At 36.7% G+C, this 22,218-nt stretch overlaps 1 protein-coding gene across 1 annotated transcript in view; it reads right to left on the bottom strand.

Moving 5' to 3' along the window:
- Nucleotides 1-22,218, bottom strand: part of MUC19 (mucin 19, oligomeric) — a 187,101-nt gene that overhangs the window by 155,414 nt on the left and 9,469 nt on the right. Inside the window, 13 exon segments of the mRNA XM_054528500.1 lie at nucleotides 141-258; nucleotides 1,021-1,249; nucleotides 2,243-2,302; nucleotides 3,305-3,355; nucleotides 5,155-5,196; nucleotides 5,285-5,467; nucleotides 6,297-6,479; nucleotides 6,566-6,587; nucleotides 6,589-6,731; nucleotides 6,876-7,061; nucleotides 15,420-15,569; nucleotides 19,599-19,625; nucleotides 21,764-21,796. Of these exon segments, the coding sequence (XP_054384475.1) occupies nucleotides 141-258; nucleotides 1,021-1,249; nucleotides 2,243-2,302; nucleotides 3,305-3,355; nucleotides 5,155-5,196; nucleotides 5,285-5,467; nucleotides 6,297-6,479; nucleotides 6,566-6,587; nucleotides 6,589-6,731; nucleotides 6,876-7,061; nucleotides 15,420-15,569; nucleotides 19,599-19,625; nucleotides 21,764-21,796 (1,427 nt within the window).

Below are 22,218 nucleotides of genomic sequence, written 5' to 3'. Positions count from 1 at the left end.
GATAATGTTTAGTATAGTGACTAATACATAGAGATTTCTCAATAAGCCTTAGCTCTTACTTCCCTAATAATGTATTGTTTTTGTAACTTAACTAAATGACAAAAAGCACAGGATTATAAGAAAGTCATAGATAGACTTACTGAGAGTTTGTTATTTTTGTCCCACATTAAAGTCAGGATTCCTCTACGGCTATTCAGAACATTATGTTCTCCATATTTTTTTATGTGAATCAACTTATTGTTATATGGTATCTGTACACTGAAAAATATAAAATACAGGTATATGTCAAAAGGTAAGAATCATACTATTATAATATGTTTTCTGATAATTCATGTCACCCAACAATTTAGTATCTTATACTTGCTGGTAAATATTAAAGTTTTTTTATCAATTCAGAAAAAGAGAAACAATGGCTTTTTTGAATATTGGAAGAACTTCTAAAAAACAACTAATAGATCCTTGGGGCTTTGGAGAAATTAACAGGATGAAACATTGGTTTGGTGTCAGAAAAAAATAACTTGAAATGTTCACAAGTAGAATATCATGCCTCATTTTCTTATCCTGGAAAGTATTCAAATATGCCATCCCTTCCAAATCTGAATTGCTCCCTCTAAAAATTATGGACTAAGAGTTTTAATCTCCTCAATTTCTAACTTATAAAATCTTAAATTTATACTTGGTGTTAAACTTGCAAATGAAAACTGAAATGTCCTGAGATGTTCAACAAAAATATTCTGTTTTGTTGAATACACATGTTTCCCATAATCTAGATAGTCAGTATACTCAAACAACAGATTTATTTTCCGTCTTGTTATAGGAAAAAATATAATGTCTTACAATCCGAAATAGGTCAAAGTCTTACATATTTATCAAACTCTTGGCCAATAATCAATTATAAATATCAATAAGAGCATCAAAATAGAAAATATCTCCCTTTTTATCTTTTTCTTTTTTTTCTTTTTTTGCTCAGGTTACTTCAAATAATTTTATATCATTTACCCAAAACACTACGTTATTTACCTTTCTCCATTAACTAAAATGGTGTCACCAAAAATAGAGATGTCGTTATTGTCAATTAGAACGGTTATTTTTTCAATCTCACTATCATTGTTTCGTTTGATCTCAATATTGAAATCCCCTCCAGATTCAACACAGTGACGGCAGAAAATGTACGGGCATGAAGATTCGAAGAAAAAGATGCGGTCGTTGAAAGATTTATATGCTCCTTTGCTCCAGGTAGACACTTCACCTACAAAATATTCAGAGGAACATGTACATCATTATTTAGAACAATTCGCATACCTTCTAGGTCTGTTTTAAAGTGTTTTTGTCGTAAGAGAAATAAAATCACTGACAGGTTCAATTCTCACAGCCACCACCTTAAATCAGTGCTTTTTTTCTTTCACTACTGCAAAGACTCACTAAAACTAGTAAGTGAGTACTTCTTTAGCATACCATAAGTTGGCTATTCTGGCTAAAATAAAGCAAGATTTAAAACATCTTGCTTCCCATAGGAAAACAAAAATTGTCTCTAATATGGGAAGGAATATACGGAGGGAAGTGGTTGTTTGTATGCTTTCTTGCTTTGCTTTTTTTGTAGAGATAGTTTTTCTAAGTCTGAATGAAGTCCCATTTATATTGAATGAAGGTAAAGAATTATATCATTTATCTCTATACATATAAATGTGTGTATATATGAATGTGCATAGATGTATGTATATATGTGTGTGTGTATACATGTTTTTTGGAGAAAAAATAGTACAAATGTGATATCACTCAAACACGCAACGATTAAACAGACAGATGATGGGGACATTTTAAAAACTAGTTTCAGGCTGGGCACAGCGGCTCATGCCCGTCATTTCAGCATTTTGGAAAGCTGAGGTGGGAGGATCATTTGAGGCCAGAAGTTCAAGTCCTGACTGGGCAACATAGCAAGACTCTGCCTCTACCAAGAAAAAGGAATATCCAGGCATGGTGGTGCCTTCCTATAGTCTCAGCTACCCAGGAGGCTAAGGCATGAGGATTCGTGCCCAGGAGTCAGAGGTTATGGTGAGCTATGATTTCACCACTGCACTCCAGCCTGGATGACAGAATGAGACCTTGTAAATATATAAATAAATAAATAAATAAATAAATAAATAAAACTAGTTTCAAATTTTGTAAATTTGATTCTGTGACCTCATTAGGTACTGGCTTGGGCATAAATATATGAATGAATATCACAACCGTTTTTACTTACCAATAATTGCATTTGTTTCTGAGTATTTTGGAGTTGCTTCTGGAATGTGGGATCCTTTTTCTATTCAACACAATGCATAGATTATTTCAATGTTAAGACATATATTCATTTTAAATATACAAGATATTGGAACTTCTACATGGGAACTTAAAAGTGGGCATTGAAGGCCATCAATGAATTTTTTATTCTGTATATTATATGACATATAATAGATAACTTTGTGAGAGCTGGGACTTGCCAAAGTCATATACATGATTAACTCTACAGTCCACACTTTTTCAGTATGTTCACGAATCATTAAGAGCTTATGCATTTGCGGTCCTGTACAATTACTAACATATGCTGCACCCCTTACAGAAATATTTTTCAACTTTAGAAATTAAACATTGCATGCTCATTTTTATCAGGAGCCGTGACACAAATAGGACCAAGGTACATTTTAGTAAATCAGTCTATTATCTAATACTAATAATTTAATTATCTAGAAGGAAAATTCAGTTCTCCCACTCACAGGGCAAAATCTGTACACTTTACAACTTTACATTTCCCATGATTGTTTACATCTAATGACCCTTTTATGTAACCAAATAAATTTATATTCAATCATAAGGTAAAGCCTAAAAGCAAGCAACAACAATAACAAAAGTAGATGTTTCGATAGAATTGTAAAATCTTTTCCAAAATGCTCTTTATCATCTATCTTGAAGCTTCCTCTCTTTACTACAGGTTGTATTTACTCAGACTGAGTGGAAATATATTGAACTCCTAATTTATTTATGAGGGTATTTTAAAAATACTATGTCTAAAATAGTAAAGGAGTCGTAACATGTTTTATTCAAATTCCCTTAAAATGTGGTTTAATCTCTCTATTTCATGAAATTGTTTCAAATACTTAGTTGGCCATCTAAACTTTAGTATCCAAAGAGAAGTAGCACTTAAGAGCTCAATATGAGAAAAAATAATATCAAGTCCTAGTAAATCAACAATCAGCAGAACATTACAACATTGTAAGTGTATGTGTGTGTGTGTGTACCTTTTTAAACACCCGAAGTCATAGATTACCTGGAGTATTGAGTGGTCCAGATGTACTATATTCAGACGAGCTTGTGACACCTATTTTAATACAAATTATCCGGCTATTTTATGTGTATAATTTTACTTGGTAAAGTCATTTTTAAAGAACATCTGATGGATAGACCATAGATCCTAGTCCAGCAATGCTAATGCTAGCAGACTAAGACCGTGTAACGCTGTACAAGAAAAAAAATATCAACTCAAAAATTTGCTGGGGTAAGAAAATTAAATGCCTTGCCTCTAAATTAACTGACACCAAATCATTTTTTTTCTAGATCATTCGTTTTAAAACTTGTCAAGGGTAAGAGAAAGGGGTTCAGTAGACAGGGTTCTAGGTCTCCTATCCCAGTGTCAACCAAACCGTTTCCCATTTTGAATTGTTTTACTTTTAGGAAACCCGGGTACTATTTCAAGAGGTCAATTAAACAAAAGATTCTGCACTCACAGAAACTAGAAATATGAAAACCACTAATCTAAATGAACTGACACCTTCATTGATGTCAAGAGATTCAGACTTCCCATTGCAAAGCCACTAGATTTACTGCCATTAGGAACACTACCCAAAATAACACTACTTAGTAAAGTCTATCTCATGTGGAAAAATCAAAGCAGTTAAAATCTAACATCCAAATAGCAAAAAAAAAAAAAAAAAATCCACAAATTGGTAACCACTCCACACTAGAAACATAAGACGTAATTATTCTGAATACATTTCTCAGAAAGAAAACCTAAATTTGAATACCTGAGTTAATGGTAGCCTATCTGGAGTTCCTAAATTAGATGTCTTTTAAACCATTTGTACCAACTGTGATTACAAAAAATCCATGCCAATAAATAATAAATGACTTCAAATTTCTTAGTTCTGTGGAAGTGTTGACTTCAAAATTGATGTCCAAAGTTTAAGAATGACCAAAATTAAAATTATTATTTCTGTATGGCCAGGCCTTTCTTGGAACAGGTTAATTGATAGTCAATCCTGTGTCAGGTCAACTGTTACTACACTACACTGTATGTCTTGCTAATTACATTTCACTTTTTAAGAAAAAGATATTAATCCTGAAGTTGAATTCTAAAGATTAATCCTGAATATTTTCCAGAACCTCCATTTTACTGGAAGTGATCCACTGCCCTCAGTTCTATTGTCGCCTACTCTAGTGGTTCCCAGGACGTTCCAGCCCTGGTAACAGCATCAAAACAGCATCAAAACAGAATACATCTTGATGTATTCTGCATCAAGAATACATATTATTTTAACAATTTGTACTACAAATTCCAAGACTATACAATCGAATGTTTTCATTAAGTGGAAATATTAAATTTTATAAGGATTTTAAAAATGGATGAAAGTCTTACTCTTCTCAGCAATGGGTTTGCAAAGAAAACTAAAGCCACCAAGTCCAGATTTGGGATGCAAAGTTTGGGACCAACAGTTCAGCTGCTACTTTAACTATCTCTTCAACTGACTCCAAATCAATTTTACATAAAAGCAACAAAAAGAATTCCACATTGATATATTCACAGCTGTTAAACCGGATCCACATCTTATGCCAACAAATGTTAAACATCATTTGCCTGATTACATCTAAGTATATTTCAACATTCGAGAATGCAGACTTGCTTTTAAATTACTATTAATAATGTTTCCAATTTTCATTGTTATTGTAAGATGTATCTTAGAATTCTGATTTTCTGATCATCAGAAATCTCAACACCTATGCCATAGGAATAAGATCCAGTAACATTGCTTCCATTATCACAGGTACCTGAACCACTAAGGCCAGTTTCACCAAATTCATTTAGTCCAGAAGCACCAACACCAAGTCCATCTGCACTCTTACTTCCTCCACCACTTCCAGAACCAGAAGACCAAGTGTTTCCTCCTAATGGGAAATCAAAATGTGAGTAAAAGAAATAAAGAAGAAAGAAATTAATTGGAATTTTTTGGAAATAGAGTCCAGGTTAGGATACCTGAGTCACTGACATCAGATCCAGGACTCAAGTTTCCAGCCTCAGCAGGTTCACTGCTTCTCTGTCTATTCCCACCAGTTCTACTGAGTTCAACTTCATGTTGATCAGATGGCCCCAATATGACTCCTGAATCTTCAGAGATACCACTAGAATTTTCAAACCCATTTCTTGCACTTGAATCACCTGTTGAATACAAAATTATGGTCACTAGAATTACTTTCAATGCATACTATGATTCAGAATTGTTCATGTACAGAAATTAACAATCAGTACCTAGCACTATAGCCTCTAGAACTACCTACTCCATTTCCATCAAAATCTTTACTACTATTGCCATTGTCACCAGATTGCTTTGAACCAGAATCTCTAAAGTCAAATTCAGCTCCACCCTTCGTTTCTCCAAGTCCAAATTCAAACAACCAGGATTTTTCCACTGGTGAAGAAATAAAATGTTAATAAAATAATGGATGAAAGGTTGAAATCAATTTAGATTTCACCAGAGCAGAGTCCAGGACTAAACCACCTGCGCCACTGACATCAGATTTACTGCTGCTCTGCTCATTCCAACCAGATCCACTTCTTCCAAATCCCTTTTGACCAAATTTCTCCAAACCAAAGCCCAAATTTTCTGCTATGTCACAAAAAAAAAAAAAAAAAAAAAAATCCCTTTTTTATTTCACTAGTACCAATTACATGATATAAAATGGTTATCATCAGAATGCATTTCAATAAGTTTATGATTCAAACTTTTATGAAAAGAAATTAAATATCGATACCTAAACCACTGGAACTAGGTTCTCTAGTAACTTTTATTCCATTTTCACTAAGCTCATTATCACCAAATTTCCTTGAACCAGAATACTTAAAATTAAATCCAGCTCCAATTTTTTTCCTCCAAGTCCAAATTCAACAGACTCAAGCATTCCCACTAACAGAAAAATCAAAATATTTTTAAATAAATGAATATTTGGAATTCAGGTGGATATCTCAGGAACAAAACTGGCTAGAATACCTGAGCTACTGGCATCAGATCCAAAACCTTTGAATCCAGCCTCAGCAGATACACTGCCACTCATTCCATTCCCTCCAATTTCATTGATTCCAAATCCCTCTTGACCAGAATCCCATAAATTGGATATCGAATTTCGAGAGCCACCACCAACAAATTGATTGTCACTTCTTAAACTGGTATCACCTGCAGAATATAAAATAATTGTCATGGTGTATTTAAAATATTTTATGATTCAGATGTTTTTATGCGCAAAAGTCAGATATTAATACCTAGATCAATGGAAACAGATCCCTCCAGAACTACTCATTTGATTTCCTTCAACTGTTTTGCTACTAATGCCACTGTCACTAAATGAATTCGAATCAGAAACTTCAAAACCAAATGCAGCATCACCTTTCCCTGCTCCAAGTTTCAAACCAGAAGAACCAGTTCCAACTAATGGAAAATCAAAATGTGATTAAAGTTAATATTAATTAACTAATCTCTTTGTTGTTAAGTGACATTAAAATAAAAGTATCTTAACCAATTAATTAACTGAATCAATCTAAAATTTTGAGGAATGAGTCTTAGTTGGAATACCTGAGCTACCCGCATCAGGTCCAAAGACTATGGTTTCACCCCCAGCAGATACACTGTCTCTAGTTTCACTCCCATCAGCTCTACCGACTTCCAATCCCTTTTCATCAGATGTCGCCCAACTAAATCCCACATCCAGAGAGGCACCACTGCTACTAAAGCCAGCACCATATCTTGTGTTGGTGCTATCTGTTGAAAACGAAAGAAAGAAAGAAAAAAATCATTGTCACCAAGGGAGTATTTTAACACATCTTACGATTCTTTATTTTGATGCAAAAACCTGAATAGTAATATCCAGATCACTGGAACTTGATTTCCAGTGTTCTGTATTTCATTTTCATCAAAGCTTTTTGTTGAAGACCACTGACACCAACTGAGCCAGAATTACCAAAAACCAAATCCTAATTCACTCTTCTTTTCACCACCAACTCCAAAATCAAAAGGCAAAATGTTTCTGCCTAATGAAAAATTAAAGTGTTATTGGGAGTAATACAGAAAGAATAGAATTATCTGTATTTTGTATTAATAGTCTCTGGATCAGAATTCCTGAGTCACTGACATGAGCACCAAGGTCCGTGGATTCACCACCAGTGAACTCCTTGTTCTTCCTGTTTCTACCAGTGTCCACATCTTTTAAGGTAAATTGCTCTAAATCAAAAATACCTAGAGCTACTATACATTCTTGTCATTCACTTCCTTCATTGGCTCTTGTTTCTGAATATGAAATGCTATTCATCCATACTTTTGTAAATTTATTTTCTCCAGCCTTCTTTTTCAAGAAAACTAGTTCAAATATGGGTAATGGGATTTTAAAAGTTAACATGGTAGATGTCATTCAAACACAAGAGCCCAAGATTTATCTATTCCAGATGACAAAACTTGGGAACAAGAGAGGTTAAATGGTTTCCCCAAAGGTTAGTGTGAAAGAGTGGGGATAGAAACTCTTCTTCCCAGGTCTAAGCTCCTGGGAAGCCTCAAACCTACTTGCCTCTTCACTAAATTGTTTAAATTACTGATTTCTGTTGAAGTTAATATGGATTTTTTATGAACCAGACAAAGAGTTTACAAATTTTTCTCATGAATTCCTCTAACATTAAATCTGTATTTGTCGGGGGGGAGCCAAGATGGCCGAATAGGAACAGCTCCCGTCTACAGCTCCCAGCGTGAGCGACGCAGAAGACGGGTGATTTCTGCATTTCCATCTGAGGTACCGTGTTCATCTCACTAGGGAGTGCCAGACAGTGGGCGCAGGTCAGTGGGTGAGTGCACCGTGCGCCAGCCGAAGCAGGGGCGAGGCATTGCCTCACTTGGGAAGCGCAAGGGGTCAGGGAGTTCCCTTTCCAGGGGTGACAGACGGCACCTGGAAAATCGGGCCACTCCCACCTGAATACTGTGCTTTTCCGACGGGCTTAGGAAACAGTGCCCCAGGAGAGTATAGCCCGCACCTGGCTCAGAGGGTCCTACGCCCACGGAGTCTCACTGATTGCTAGCACAGCAGTCTGAGATCAAATAGCAAGGCGGCAGCGAGGCTGGGGGAGGGGCGCCCGCCATTGCCCAGGCTCACTTAGGTAAACAAAGCAGCCTGGAAGCTTGAACTGGGTGGAGCCCACCACAGCTCAAGGAGGCCTGCCTGCCTCTGTAGGCTCCACCTCTGGGGGCAGGGCACAGACAAACAAAAAGACAGCAGTAACCTCTGCAGACTTAAATGTCCCTGTCTGACAGCTTTGAGGAGAGCAGTGGTTCTCCCAGCACGCAACTGGAGATCTGAGAACGGGCTGACTGCCTCCTCAAGTGGGTCCCTGACCCCTGACCCCCGAGCAGCCTAACTGGGAGGCACCCCCCAGCAGGGGCAGACTGACACCTCACACGGCCGGCCGGGTACTCCAACAGACCTGCAGCTGAGGGTCCTGTCTGTTGGAAGGAAAACTAACAGAAAGGACAACCACACCAAAAACCCATCTGTACATCACCATCATCAAAGACCAAAAGTAGATAAAACCACAAAGATGGGGAAAAAACACAGGAGAAAAACTGGAAACTCTAAAAAGCAGAGTACCTCTCCTCCTCCAAAGGAACGCAGTTCCACACCAGCAACGGAACAAAGCTGGACAGAGAATGACTTTGACGAGCTGAGAGAAGAAGGCTTCAGAAGATCAAATTACTCCGAGCTACGGGAGGATATTCAAACCAAAGGCAAAGAAGTTGAAAACTTTGAAAAAAATTTAGAAGAATGTATAACTAGAATAATCAATACAGAGAAGGGCTTAAAGGAGCTGATGGAGCTGAAAACCAAAGCTTGAGAACTACATGAAGAATGCAGAAGCCTCAGGAGCCGATGCGATCAAATGGAAGAAAGGGTATCAGCCCTGGAAGATGAAATGAATGAAATGAAGCGAGAAGGGAAGTTTAGAGAAAAAAGAATAAAAAGAAACGAGCAAAGCCTCCAAGAAATGTGGGACTATGTGAAAAGACCAAATCTACGTCTGCTTGGTGTACCTGAAAGTGACGGGGAGAATGGAACCAAGTTGGAAAACACTCTGCAGGATATTATCCAGGAGAACTTCCCCAATCTAGCAAGGCAGGCCAACATTCAGATTCAGGAAATACAGAGAACGCCACAAAGATACTCCTCGAGAAGAGCAACTCCAAGACACATAATTGTCAGATTCACCAAAGTTGAAATGAAGGAAAAAATGTTAAGGGCAGCCAGAGAGAAAGGTCGGGCTACGCTCAAAGAGAAGACCATCAGACTAACAGTGGATCTCTCGGCAGAAACCCTACAAGCCAGAAGAGAGTGGGGGCCAATATTCAACATTCTTAAAGAAAAGAATTTTTCAACCCAGAATTTCATATCCAGCCAAACTAAGCTTCATACGTGAAGGAGAAATAAAATACTTTACAGACAAGCAAATGCTGAGAGATTTTGTCACCACCAGGCCTGCCCTAAAAGAGCTCCTGAAGGAAGCGCTAAACATGGAAAGGCACAACCGGTACCAGCCACTGCAAAATCATGCCAAAATGTAAAGACCATCGAGACTGGGAAGAGACTGCATCAACTAACGAGCAAAATAACCAGCTAACATCATAATGACAGGATCAAATTCACACATAACAATATTAACTTTAAATGTAAATGGACTAAATGCTCCAATTAAAAGACACAGACTGGCAAATTGGATAAAGACTCAAGACCCATCAGTGTGCTGTATTCAGGAAACCCATCTCACGTGCAGAGACACACATAGGCTCAAAATAAAAGGATGGAGGAAGATCTACCAAGCAAATGGAAAACAAAAAAAGGCAGGGGTTGCAATCCTACTCTCTGATAAAACAGACTTTAAAGCAACAAAGATCAAAAGAGACAAAGAAGGCCATTACATAATGGTAAAGGGATTAATTCAACAAGAAGAGCTAACTATCCTAAATATATATGCACCCAATACGGGAGCACCCAGATTCATAAAGCAAGTCCTGAGTGACCTACAAAGAGACTTAGACCCCCACACATTAATAATGGGAGACTTTAACACCCCACTGTCAATATTAGACAGATCAACGAGATAGAAATTCAACAAGGATACCCAGGAATTGAACTCAGCTCTGCACCAAGCGGACCTAATAGACATCTACAGAACTCTCTACCCCAAATCAACAGAATATACATTTTTTTCAGCACCACACCACACCTATTCCAAAATTGACCACATACTTGGAAGTAAAGCTCTCCTCAATAAATGTAAAAGAACAGAAATTATAACAAACTATCTCTCAGATCACAGTGCAATCAAGCTACAACTCAGGATTAAGAATCTCACTCAAAACCACTCAACTACATGGAAACTGAACAACCTGCTCCTGAATGACTACTGGGTACATAATGAAATGAAGGAAGAAATAAAGATATTCTTTGAAACCAACGAGAACCAAGACACAACATACCAGAATCTCTGGGATGCATTCAAAGCAGTGTGTAGAGGGAAATTTATAGCACTAAATGCCCACAAGAGAAAGCAGGAAAGATCCAAAATTGATACCCTAACATCACAATTAAAAGAACTAGAAAAGCAAGAGCAAACACATTCAAAAGCTAGCAGAAGGCAAGAAATAACTAAAATCAGAGCAGAACTGAAGGAAATAGAGACACAAAAAACCCTTCAAAAAATTAATGAATCCAGGAGCTGGTTTTTTGAAAGGATCAACGAAATTGATAGACCACTAGCAAGATTAATAAAGAAAAAAAGAGAGAAGAATCAAATAGATGCAATAAAAAATGATAAAGGGGATATCACCACCGATCCCACAGAAATACAAACTACCATCAGAGAATATTACAAACACCTCTACGCAAATAAACTAGAAAATCTAGAAGAAATGGATAAATTCCTCAACACATACAGCCTCCCAAGACTAAACCAGGAAGAAGTTGAATCTCTGAATAGACCAATAACAGGAGCTGAAATTGTGGCAATAATCAATAGCTTACCAACCAAAAAAAGTCCAGGACCAGATGGGTTCACAGCCGAATTCTACCAGAGGTACAAGGAGGAGCTGGTACCATTCCTTCTGAAACTATTCCAATCAACAGAAAAAGAGGGAATCCTCCCTAACTCATTTTATGAGGCCAGTATCATCCTGATACCAAAGCCTGGCAGAGACACAACCAAAAAAGAGAATTTTAGACCAATATCCTTGATGAACATTGACGCAAAAATCCTCAATAAAATACTGGCAAACAGAATCCAGCAGCACATCAAAAAGCTTATCCACCATGATCAAGTGGGCTTCATCCCTGGGATGCAAGGCTGGTTCAATATATGCAAATCAATAAATGTAATCCAGCATATAAACAGAACCAAAGACAAAAACCACATGATTATCTCAATAGATGCAGAAAAAGCCTTTGAGAAAATTCAACAACGCTTCATGCTAAAAACTCTCAATAAATTAGGTATTGATGGGACGTATCTCAAAATAATAAGAGCTATCTATGACAAACCCACAGCCAATATCATACTGAATGGGCAAAAACTGGAAGCATTCCTTTTGAAAACTGGCACAAGACAGGGATGCCCTCTCTCACCACTTCTATTCAACATAGTGTTGGAAGTTCTGGCCAGGGCAATTAGGCAGGAGAAGGAAATCAAGGGTATTCAATTAGGAAAAGAGGAAGTCAAATTGTCCCTGTTTGCAGATGACATGATAGTATATCTAGAAAACCCCATTGCCTCAGCCCAAAATCTCCTTAAGCTGATAAGCAACTTCAGCAAAATCTCAGGATACAAAATCAATGTACAAAAATCACAAGCATTCTTATACATCAATAACAGACAAACAGAGCCAAATCATGAGTGAACTCCCATTCACAATTGCTTCAAAGAGAATAAAATACCTAGGAATCCAACTTACAAGGGATGTGAAGGACCTCTTCAAGGAGAACTACAAACCACTGCTCAAGGAAATAAAAGAGGATACAAACAAATGGAAGAACATTCCATGCTCATGGGTAGGAAGAATCAATATCGTGAAAATGGCCATCCTTCCCAAGGTAATTTACAGATTCAATGCCATCCCCATCAAGCTACCAATGACTTTCTTCACAGAATTGGAAAAAACTACTTTAAAGTTCATATGGAACCAAAAAAGAGCCCGCATTGCCAAGTCAATCCTAAGCCAAAAGAACAAAGCCGGAGGCATCACACTACCTGACTTCAAACTATACTACAAGGCTACAGTAACCAAAACAGCATGGTACTGGTACCAAAACAGAGATATAGATCAATGGAACAGAACAGAGCCTTCAGAAATAATGCCACATATCTACAACTATCTGATCTTTGACAAACCTGACAAAAACAAGAAATGGGGAAAGGATTCCCTATTTAATAAATGGTGCTGGGAAAACTGGCTAGCCATATGTAGAAAGCTGAAACTGGATCCCTTCCTTACACCTTATACAAAAATCAATTCAAGATGGATTAAAGACTTAAATGTTAGACGTAAAACCATAAAAACCCTAGAAGAAAACCTAGGCATTACCATTCAGGACATAGGCATGGGCAAGGACTTCATGTCTAAAACACCAAAAGCAATGGCAACAAAAGCCAAAATTGACAAGTGGGATCTAATTAAACTAAAGAGCTTCTGCACAGCAAAGAAACTACCATCAGAGTGAACAGGCAACCTACAAAATGGGAGAAAATTTTCGCAACCTACTCATCTGACAAAGGGCTAATATCCAGAATCTACAATGAACTCCAACAAATTTACAAGAAAAAAACAAACAACCCCATCAAAAAGTGGGCGAAGGACATGAACAGACATTTCTCAAAAGAATACATTTATGCAGCCAAAAAACACATGAAAAAATGCTCACCATCACTGGCCATCAGAGAAATGCAAATCAAAACCACAATGAGATACCATCTCACACCAGTTAGAATGGCAATCATTAAAAAGTCAGGAAACAACAGGTGCTGGAGAGGATGTGGAGAAATAGGAACACTTTTACACTGTTGGTGGGACTGTAAACTAGTTCAACCCTTGTGGAAGTCAGTGTGGCGATTCCTCAGGGATCTAGAACTAGAAATTCCATTCGACCTAGCCATCCCATTACTGGGTATATATCCAAAGGACTATAAATCATGCTGCTATAAGAACACATGCACACGTATGTTTATTGCAGCATTATTCACAATAGCAAAGACTTGGAACCAACCCAAATGTCCAACAATGATAGACTGGATTAAGAAAATGTGGCACATATATACCATGGAATACTATGCAGCCATCAAAAATGATGAGTTCATGTCCTTTGTAGGGACATGGATGAAATTGGAAATCATCATTCTCAGTAAACTATCGCAAGAACAAAAAACCAAACACCACATATTCTCACTCATAGGTGGGAACTGAACAATGAGAACACATGGACACAGGAAGGGGAACATCACACTTCGGGGACTGTTGTGGGGTGGGGAGAGGGGGGAGGGATAGCATTGGGAGATATACCTAATGCTAGATGACGAGTTAGTGGGTGCAGCACACCAGCATGGCACATGTATACATATGTAACTTACCTGCACATTGTGCCCATGTACCATAAAACCTAAAGTATAATAATAATAATAATAATAAATAAATAAATAAAAAAGAAAAAAATAAATAAATAAAAAATCTGTATTTGTCAAAAACACCACCAATTCCTGCTTTGCTAATTAAATCAATTAATTAATTGATTATTCTGACAAAAGCATAAACTAAGAAACAACACAGAGCACCTGGTTTCCCTGGCAGCAGAGTCAGAGTCAGCTAATCCATTTACTGAACCTACATCTAATCCATTTTGGTTGGGCACCCCTACCAATTTCATTTTGATTTGAAGCAGTACCACCAAACAGTACCACCTGCTGAACTGGTTTTATATGCCATGCCATACAAAAATACAGTCATTACCACAGAATAGTTGTATTCATTCATACAATACAAGAAATTAATCCCTGCACACTGCTTGAAACAAAGCTACATTTTAGTTTCTGATATATTCCTTGATCTCCCTTATTCCATATCTTTCCATATATAATTCTACGTAGTAGAATCAGGAGTAAGAATGGCAACCAATTTACCATGAGATTTGAAATAGTTCCATAAGAAATGTGAAACTTTGGGGCCATCGGCGATAAACTTTTATTGTGCTCTACAGAACATGAGAAAATGACTAACACTTAATGTAAACAAGTGTAAATGGATCTGTCTTATCTCCTTAGTCCTACTGAGTTTGTCAGTCCCAAAACAGGTGAGCAAAAACAGAAAATTTTGTGTCCTTCATAAAGATATCACATCCAAAGCTGTTTCTGCCTGTTCACCTCAGAGACAAAACTATTAATGTTTAATGTAAAATATAGAACTTATTTTCCTCACTGGGACTGCTTCCTTCCCATTTTGTAGAGGTACAAACTATAGAGATTTCAGGGACCAGGTAAGTACAGTAAAAATTTGAGTAGAACAGTAGGAAAAATTGTATTGAAACAGCAGGACCCCACCTCACCTAAACAAATTTAAATTTTCCCCCTAAAAAACAAAATTGCAGGCCACAAACTGTTTAGGAACTCTTCCTTATCATATCACTCAGCAAACTGGATATGTTAGTTTAATAGAAAATCGTGATATAGAAAATCAATTGTGGTTAGATACAGAGAGAAACACGAGTGAACAGAATCTATACTACATTTGGGCCCAGGAAGCATTTTTTATTATTAACTTATACAGTAAAAATATCAGAAAAATAATTCATCATTAGAATAATAGTACCAAGTATGAAGAGCACATATGAAAATAATTATCAGGAGAACAATTAATTTAATGTATACATCTTTGCCAACATTCTCTAAAGACAGAATTTATCACTCATTGGCCCTGAAATCAGTGCCTTTAGAGTATCTATGACTATTAAAGCCATGTGCTGCAAACAAAAGTAAGATTATCAGATGATCCAAAATGAAAACAAAAAGCACTTCTTTGCTAGGTAAGTATTTTTTTCTGGAACAGTACCTGCTGGGCTGTCTTCTGACCTTGAATTCCCAGCATACCAACGTTCTCTGGACTTGTCTTCATCCTCTCCTGTAGCACCAAATTCAAAGCTAAAGAGTGGCTTTTTTCTGTCTGAGTCACCAGAGGATGAACTACCATAAAAAAAGCCACCTACAGTGAAGAAAAAAATGTTTACATTGCTAGCACAGACTAAAAAGGTAGTCTAATTATGACACCATGAAGAGCCACATTTTATTTTGAGTAGGTCTCATTATCCTGACAACACTTGAACAATATACACCACTGGTTGACTTAATCACCTTATCTGCATCTTTTGGTCATGGTTCTAAAACTTCAAGAAAGAGAGGAGAATCGAGCTATGAAGATTCAATAATTGATGTGTACTAGATACTCTTCTCCTGGGCAGAGCAGAAACTCCCCAGTCTGCTTCCTTCCCCATTCCTAAGCCCCAAGTTCGAGCATCCCACTTCCCCCAATCAAAATATTCTGCCATGTTGAATCCACATGGTCCTTGGCTACTGTTCTTTATAGCTGATAAAATTAAGATAACATGCCTGATTCTCTTTTCTGTATTTCTGCAGGGAAGAAAGCATGTAAACATTTACTCATGAATTAATTGTAGCATCCACCTCCTTAAGTTTCATCTCAATGAGGCATACTCTGACAACTTAAAATTGCAACCCCACTCCACTATTACGTTCCCAATAACCATTATATTACTCTATTTGATCCCACAGACTTTATCACCTTGTAATTTCACCATGTAGTTTCAGAACTGCTCTTTAATATATAAATATCTTAGTTTGATGACAAAGCAGAAGGAAGAAAAGAAGTATTCAGCTGTGTGAAAAGTATGCACTTTTCAGCAAACCCATCTGGGCTCCCCCTCTTGCAATCAGTGTGGTCTTGGCCACTACCTCTCTTAGACCTAGGCAAGAGAGGTTACTGCTCTGATCTATGTAGGTTTCATGCTGGCCTTCCTGGGTCATGGCCTTCCTCAGAGAACACAGAATACAGGGCGAGGGTGAAGAGCTTTTGTCTACTCAGAGCCTGTGCATGCCCCTCCCCACTTCTGGACAATATTCTAAGTCCCCCAGGCTGCAGCTCCAAGCCTGCTACTTGGATGTGCACGGGCATCTTTCCTGAGACGACCTGCCCCAGGTGAGACCACATTGCAAAGACTGAAGCCCTAGGTGTGAGGAATGAACAGAGGCTGGTCAGTTTGCAGAAAGAGGTGGACTGAGATAGGAAAGCTGGGCTGTCCCTCCCAGTGTGACTAAGCCAGAGACAGAAGGAGCAGGGCAACTTCTTGGATAGGGCACAGGCAACCCTGTTCTTGCATTGATTTCCAATGAATCTAAAAATTCTGCATAGGAAATGTCATTCCAGCTTGCCGTGAATGTATTTTTGTCAAAGTAGGAGAAAGAAACACATTTTATTTGCTACTTTGTTCCTTTCATTTGTAACTTTTTTATTATTTACACACTTGCATTTGTACTTTTGCCCTTGGCTGTGTTCTGTGTTCTTGGCCTGTCCTTGGATAAACAATTTAACATTTCTAAAACAAAGTTTTCTTATCTATTAAATGGGGAGTACATCATAAATGGGGAGTACACAATCATAAGATTGTGTCTACTTCATAATAGAAGTATTAATTAAATGACTGTATTAAGTGAGATGAGTGCACCTAGTCCAGTGCCTTACACACAGCATTCAACTGGGATAAACCCTGCCCTTTAATACATTTGACTTGTCTCAGCAACCTTACTGCATCAAACTCATTTAGATGCATTTTATATCACTTATTTAATTCATGATGTGTTTGTTCACCATACTCATCATACCTCCCCCGAGTTCAACCCGAGATATATTAGATTCTTCATTTTATTAGAGTAGTATTTCTTCATTCTAATGTTGACATGAGTAGACCTGGCATCCTAGATATTCAGTGTGTCACATTTGTCTTCATTAACTTTATTAACTTTATTTTATCCCTTTTGTTTTTATTATATAAAACTTGCTCAGAAATATTTGCTGCTGAAGTTACTAGGAGTAATGGTCAGTATGTTTTTCAAATATACAACATCTGTATGACAGTACTTTATATGCCTTACTGCTTTAATAGCCTCAATTCTATGGGATAGGTGCCATTAAACTACTTTATTTGTAGATGAGAAAATAGATATTTAGAAGAGACTGAATAATTTGTCCAAGATCACACGGTTAGAAAAATCTGCCAAGAAATCCTTTGCTCTTAAGTGCGATGTACACTGCCTCCATCTTGCTTAAAGACAGATTGCTTACACAATGCACAAAGATAAATAAAATGTTTATCTACTTTATAGCTTAAGGATAAATAAAATGTTCATATTTTTCATAATAAAGTCATACTAGATTTTGCATACATTTTGCACAAAATTTTGGAAGGTTTAGCTTATACTTTAATTTTAAACCACAGAATGGAGTAGAAAAGAAAAATAGGCATAATTCTGCTTCTTCATCCCTACCTCATGGAGAGAAATGGCTGGATAAGAGAGGTGAACATGATTCAGCTGTGCGGATAGGAAGATTTTTAAAGTAATGGGAACAAATGAATTATGTTTCTGACATCAGTAAAAATCAGCGGATATCAAAAAACATGAAGTCCTGTATTGGCCTATAATCCTTTTCTCAAATGTAGGAATCTTGATCTCATTGAAGAATGAAGAGTTTGAGGGATAACAATGCCCTGAAGTTTGTCCAGTTTTTTTTTTTTTTTTTTTTTTTTTTTTGAGATGGAGTCTTGCTCTGTTGCCAGGCTGGAGTGCAGTGGCGCAATCTTGGCTCACTGCAACCTCTGCCTCCCGGGTTCAAGCGATTCTCCTGCCTCAGCCTCCCAAGTAGCTGGGACTACAGGCCCCTGCCACCATGCCTGGCTAATTTTTCTCTTCTTTGGAAGAGACGGGCTTTCCCCATGTTGGCCAGAATGGTCTCAATCTCTTCACCTCATGATCTGCCTGCCTCGGCCTCCCAAAGTTCTGGGATTACAGGCATGAGCCACCATGCCTGGCCAGTTTGTCCAGTTTTATATTGACTGGTTGAGTGGTTGATGGGGGCTTTCTTGCTTGCCGTTTTTATTCACTTAAGGCAGTTCTAGCTTTGGAGAACCTCATGTCCCTCCTAAATAATACCCAGACCTGGAAGGTTCCCTGAGACATAAAGGAATAAATTCAATTCCTCAGAATTTTAAAGAACTTTCAGAGAACTGTAGAATCCCAAGTGTACCCTTACTTCCCTCTCATTTGTGAATGGGGGCTTCTAAAAGAATGCTGAAGACTCGTATGCCCCCACTTACAAAAGTAACAACCAGATTTTGTAGAGAAACTCTTACTATATCACTGTGATGGAACTTAATGAGTCCTGTCCATAGTTGTGAAAAATAATCTTGCTGTCTTCCTGACACAACTGAGCTGCTGCTTAATCTCAGTTTATGTTTCCCTCAAAGAAGGCTTTTTAAAATTACATTTTATTTATGTCGTAGAATGAGGTAGGGATGTAAAATTCCCTATAAGAAAAGCACAGGAAAGTATATTGGGCTATTTTGATTGCTGTGTACAATAGACCAGAATAAAATTGAATCTAAGTTGATATTAGCAATAATCTTAATGTTGGATTCCAGAAAAACTTCATAAAAGCAGTCTTGTTGATTTGCTATGGCTCATTTTTTCATTTCAGTGGGTAGAGAAACAAACAGTAAAGGATAATGGTGATATTCAATCACCTGATGGGATCTAGTAAAGCTGTTGAAACTAGATTGATTTTAAAGCAGATCACTAAGGAATTAATCTTGGAAGAGAAAAACAACAGCATGTCCTGCCAATGAAAATACAGGAAAGTAAAGCCTGAAATTTACATACACATTTCTATCACAGGTTTAAGATATTTTAGGTTAAGCAAATAACCAGAACAATTTTCCATTTTAAATTTCACCACCTGTATAAGTATTGATCAAAGATTAAAATGTCTGGCCCAGATTATACAAAAACACATTAAAGCATGTCTATAATAATAAGAGAGATTATATTTTAAGCATTTGAAGAATTTTTCCAGGAGAGATATGCCCTATGTCCAAAGCAAAGCACTACCACCCTATTGCTTTTGAGTATAAACAGTATAAGAAAAGAGAACAAAGTAATTTACCTGATCTGCTTGCTGCTATTTTACCATCTGAAGAAAGAAAGGGAGAATTGCTGTCATTAGTAGTGTCTCTAAATGATAGATTTGCCATTAGAAAATGAATCTTGATTACAGCCATTTCTTGTCTTTGGGAGGTGCTCCCAAAGAGATATACTCATTGAATTTAATACTCAGGCATAAATATGGTAATTAGCCATTGCCCATGGTACACTTCTGCCTCTCCAGAATACCAGATAAAGGAGAAAGTCTGGGCTAATTTTCCAGTCACTCTCATGCCCAGTCTAAATGCATAAATTAGAATGCAGCAAAATTCAGTAATTTTTAAATACCTGAAAAGGTGCTTCAAAAGACTATTATTCTTTTGGTAAAATGCAGAAGTTTTAGTTAAAAGATATTTTCATGTGACAAAGGTACTGAATAAACTACAATTACTTAATCTGAGTCAAATATCTACAATTTCTAGTTTACAGCTGAATACTAAAATTTATGTATACACAACTTACAAATTATTTAAATGTCATTATTGTAAATCAAGGTAAATTTTCTCCATACTTAAATAAATGGCATGTAAATGTGCAACCTTGTCAAGCTATTGTAAGTACAGCTGAGTCAAAAACTCACAATAAGAATGGGTACTTTACAACAAAAAGTATAATTTACATACACACACACTTATTGAGATTTACAAATACAAAAATATTTTTATTAAATACATCAAGTCATTGGTTTCCAAAAGAATTTTCTCAATAATTCTGTGAAATAAAATACTTAACAATGGCAATAGAATTTTGCATAAAGTTGCATGTTGATTACATATTAAAGAAACCTCAAAGATGTTTTCGGTAACATTTTTATTTGGAGACTTACAGGATCGTGGTTTGTTTTTAATGCTTCTCTATGCTCTGTAACCTTTAAATTTTCTAAACCCAAACTGAATGCATTATTCAAATAAAAAGTCAAGGCACATGGTCTGATACTAAGATAAACTTTTAGAAATTTGAACTAAAATCCAATTCAGGAAAATCCAGGACTTATGGTCAGTAAACCTATCCCAGAGATGAAGGAGTAAATTAAGACAAACAGTAAATAGCACATTTAAAAGATAAAGCATTTCCCATATGTTCTCATAAATTGTTGTCAAACCAAATCTTATGTAGCTTCACAAACAAATGCAAACACACAGATTTAGCCAAAGGCTAAGAAGAAATGGTTTACAGATGTGGTTTGGAGACACTTAATATAAATGCTTCAAAAGAAAACTGCAGAGTAATATTCTTTATGTAAGTTAAACACCTGGAAAATTCTATCTGAAATGTAGATTGCAGTCAAGAAGTTGTCCCCAAATCCTCTTGCAACAAATAGAGATATCTTCGAGCCCACGTATGAATTCTTGCTTATTCACTGTACCCATCAGGAGAAATCTCTTGAGACCTCACTCAGAGTGCACATCCTTACCACAGTACAAGGCTAATGAGCTTGGATCGATAGTGTTCTCAGCTCAGTGGACTGAAAACAATAAGTAAGAATTGGAACTGACTGCTAAAAGTAGACATGATGATCCCATGAGAATATAGAGCTAGTTGTTGAACAGAAGACAGGGGACAAAAAGGCAAATCAAAAGCAGACACAAAAACTCAGAAACAATCTCTGGAATAGGGACAAACTGTCTTACACAAGTCAGTAGATTCCAAGGGCATCATTGTATAGATATAATATGATAATGGACATGCATTTTCATGTCCTTAAAAAAAGATTAAGCTGTTTTCAGAAGTCCCATGTCTTCTTTGGTAAGAAGTTAGGGTATCCTTGGTTTATTTCAGAAAGTTTACCTTGCAAAGCATTTGGTTACTTTCATGTAGAAAATTCATGTAGGCAAAATAAATCTTATGTTGATCATCCCAGTTTATTTTATTCATTTAAAACAAAGATGTACTGAGGACCTACTCCATTGCAGCCACTGCTCTTGGCATTATGAATATACGGTGAACAGCATAGACCAAAATCCTGTTATTAAGGAGTTCAGAATCACGTGGGGTAAATGAGGCGTCATGGGAGCTCATTCACAAAACCAAGTGTGTAAGAAACACATTAATTTTATGATTCCAAAAACAGCCTCACAATGCAGCATAATGTTTCAAAGTAAATATTAATTCCTGAAAGATACTGACCTGATTTTTGTCGGTAAAGTAAGGCTTCCACATCTATTTTTAAAATGAAAAAAAAAAAGTTATTTTATAATTCTCTTTAACATATTTTAAGACAACGAAAAAGATGTTCTTTTTGTTTTCATTCTTCCCTAAAATTCAATATAAGCAATCCACTGTTTTTATCTGATAAGTGTAATACTTCGATAGTGATTTATTATTTCACAGCTTTTCTATTTAATAGGAAATGATCTATATAACACATTTACCTACCAGCATACATGATATCAAAATTTTCAATGCCAACTAAGACTTGAAAATATGCATGACAAAATAAATTAAGCTCACAAATTAATATTAGCCAATATTTTATATCTTTTTCACATGACTACAGCTGTTGATCTAAAGTATGTTTTCTGATCTAAATTTTACATGCTTTTATTTCCCCTAAACATTTTCTGGGTAATGTGTTCATAAGC

The sequence above is a fragment of the Pongo abelii genome, chromosome 10 (genome assembly GCF_028885655.2).
Source record: "Pongo abelii isolate AG06213 chromosome 10, NHGRI_mPonAbe1-v2.0_pri, whole genome shotgun sequence".
NCBI lineage: Eukaryota > Metazoa > Chordata > Mammalia > Primates > Hominidae > Pongo > Pongo abelii.
The sequence above is the reverse complement of the archived record's forward strand: the minus strand, read 5'-3'. Positions and strand labels throughout refer to the sequence as shown.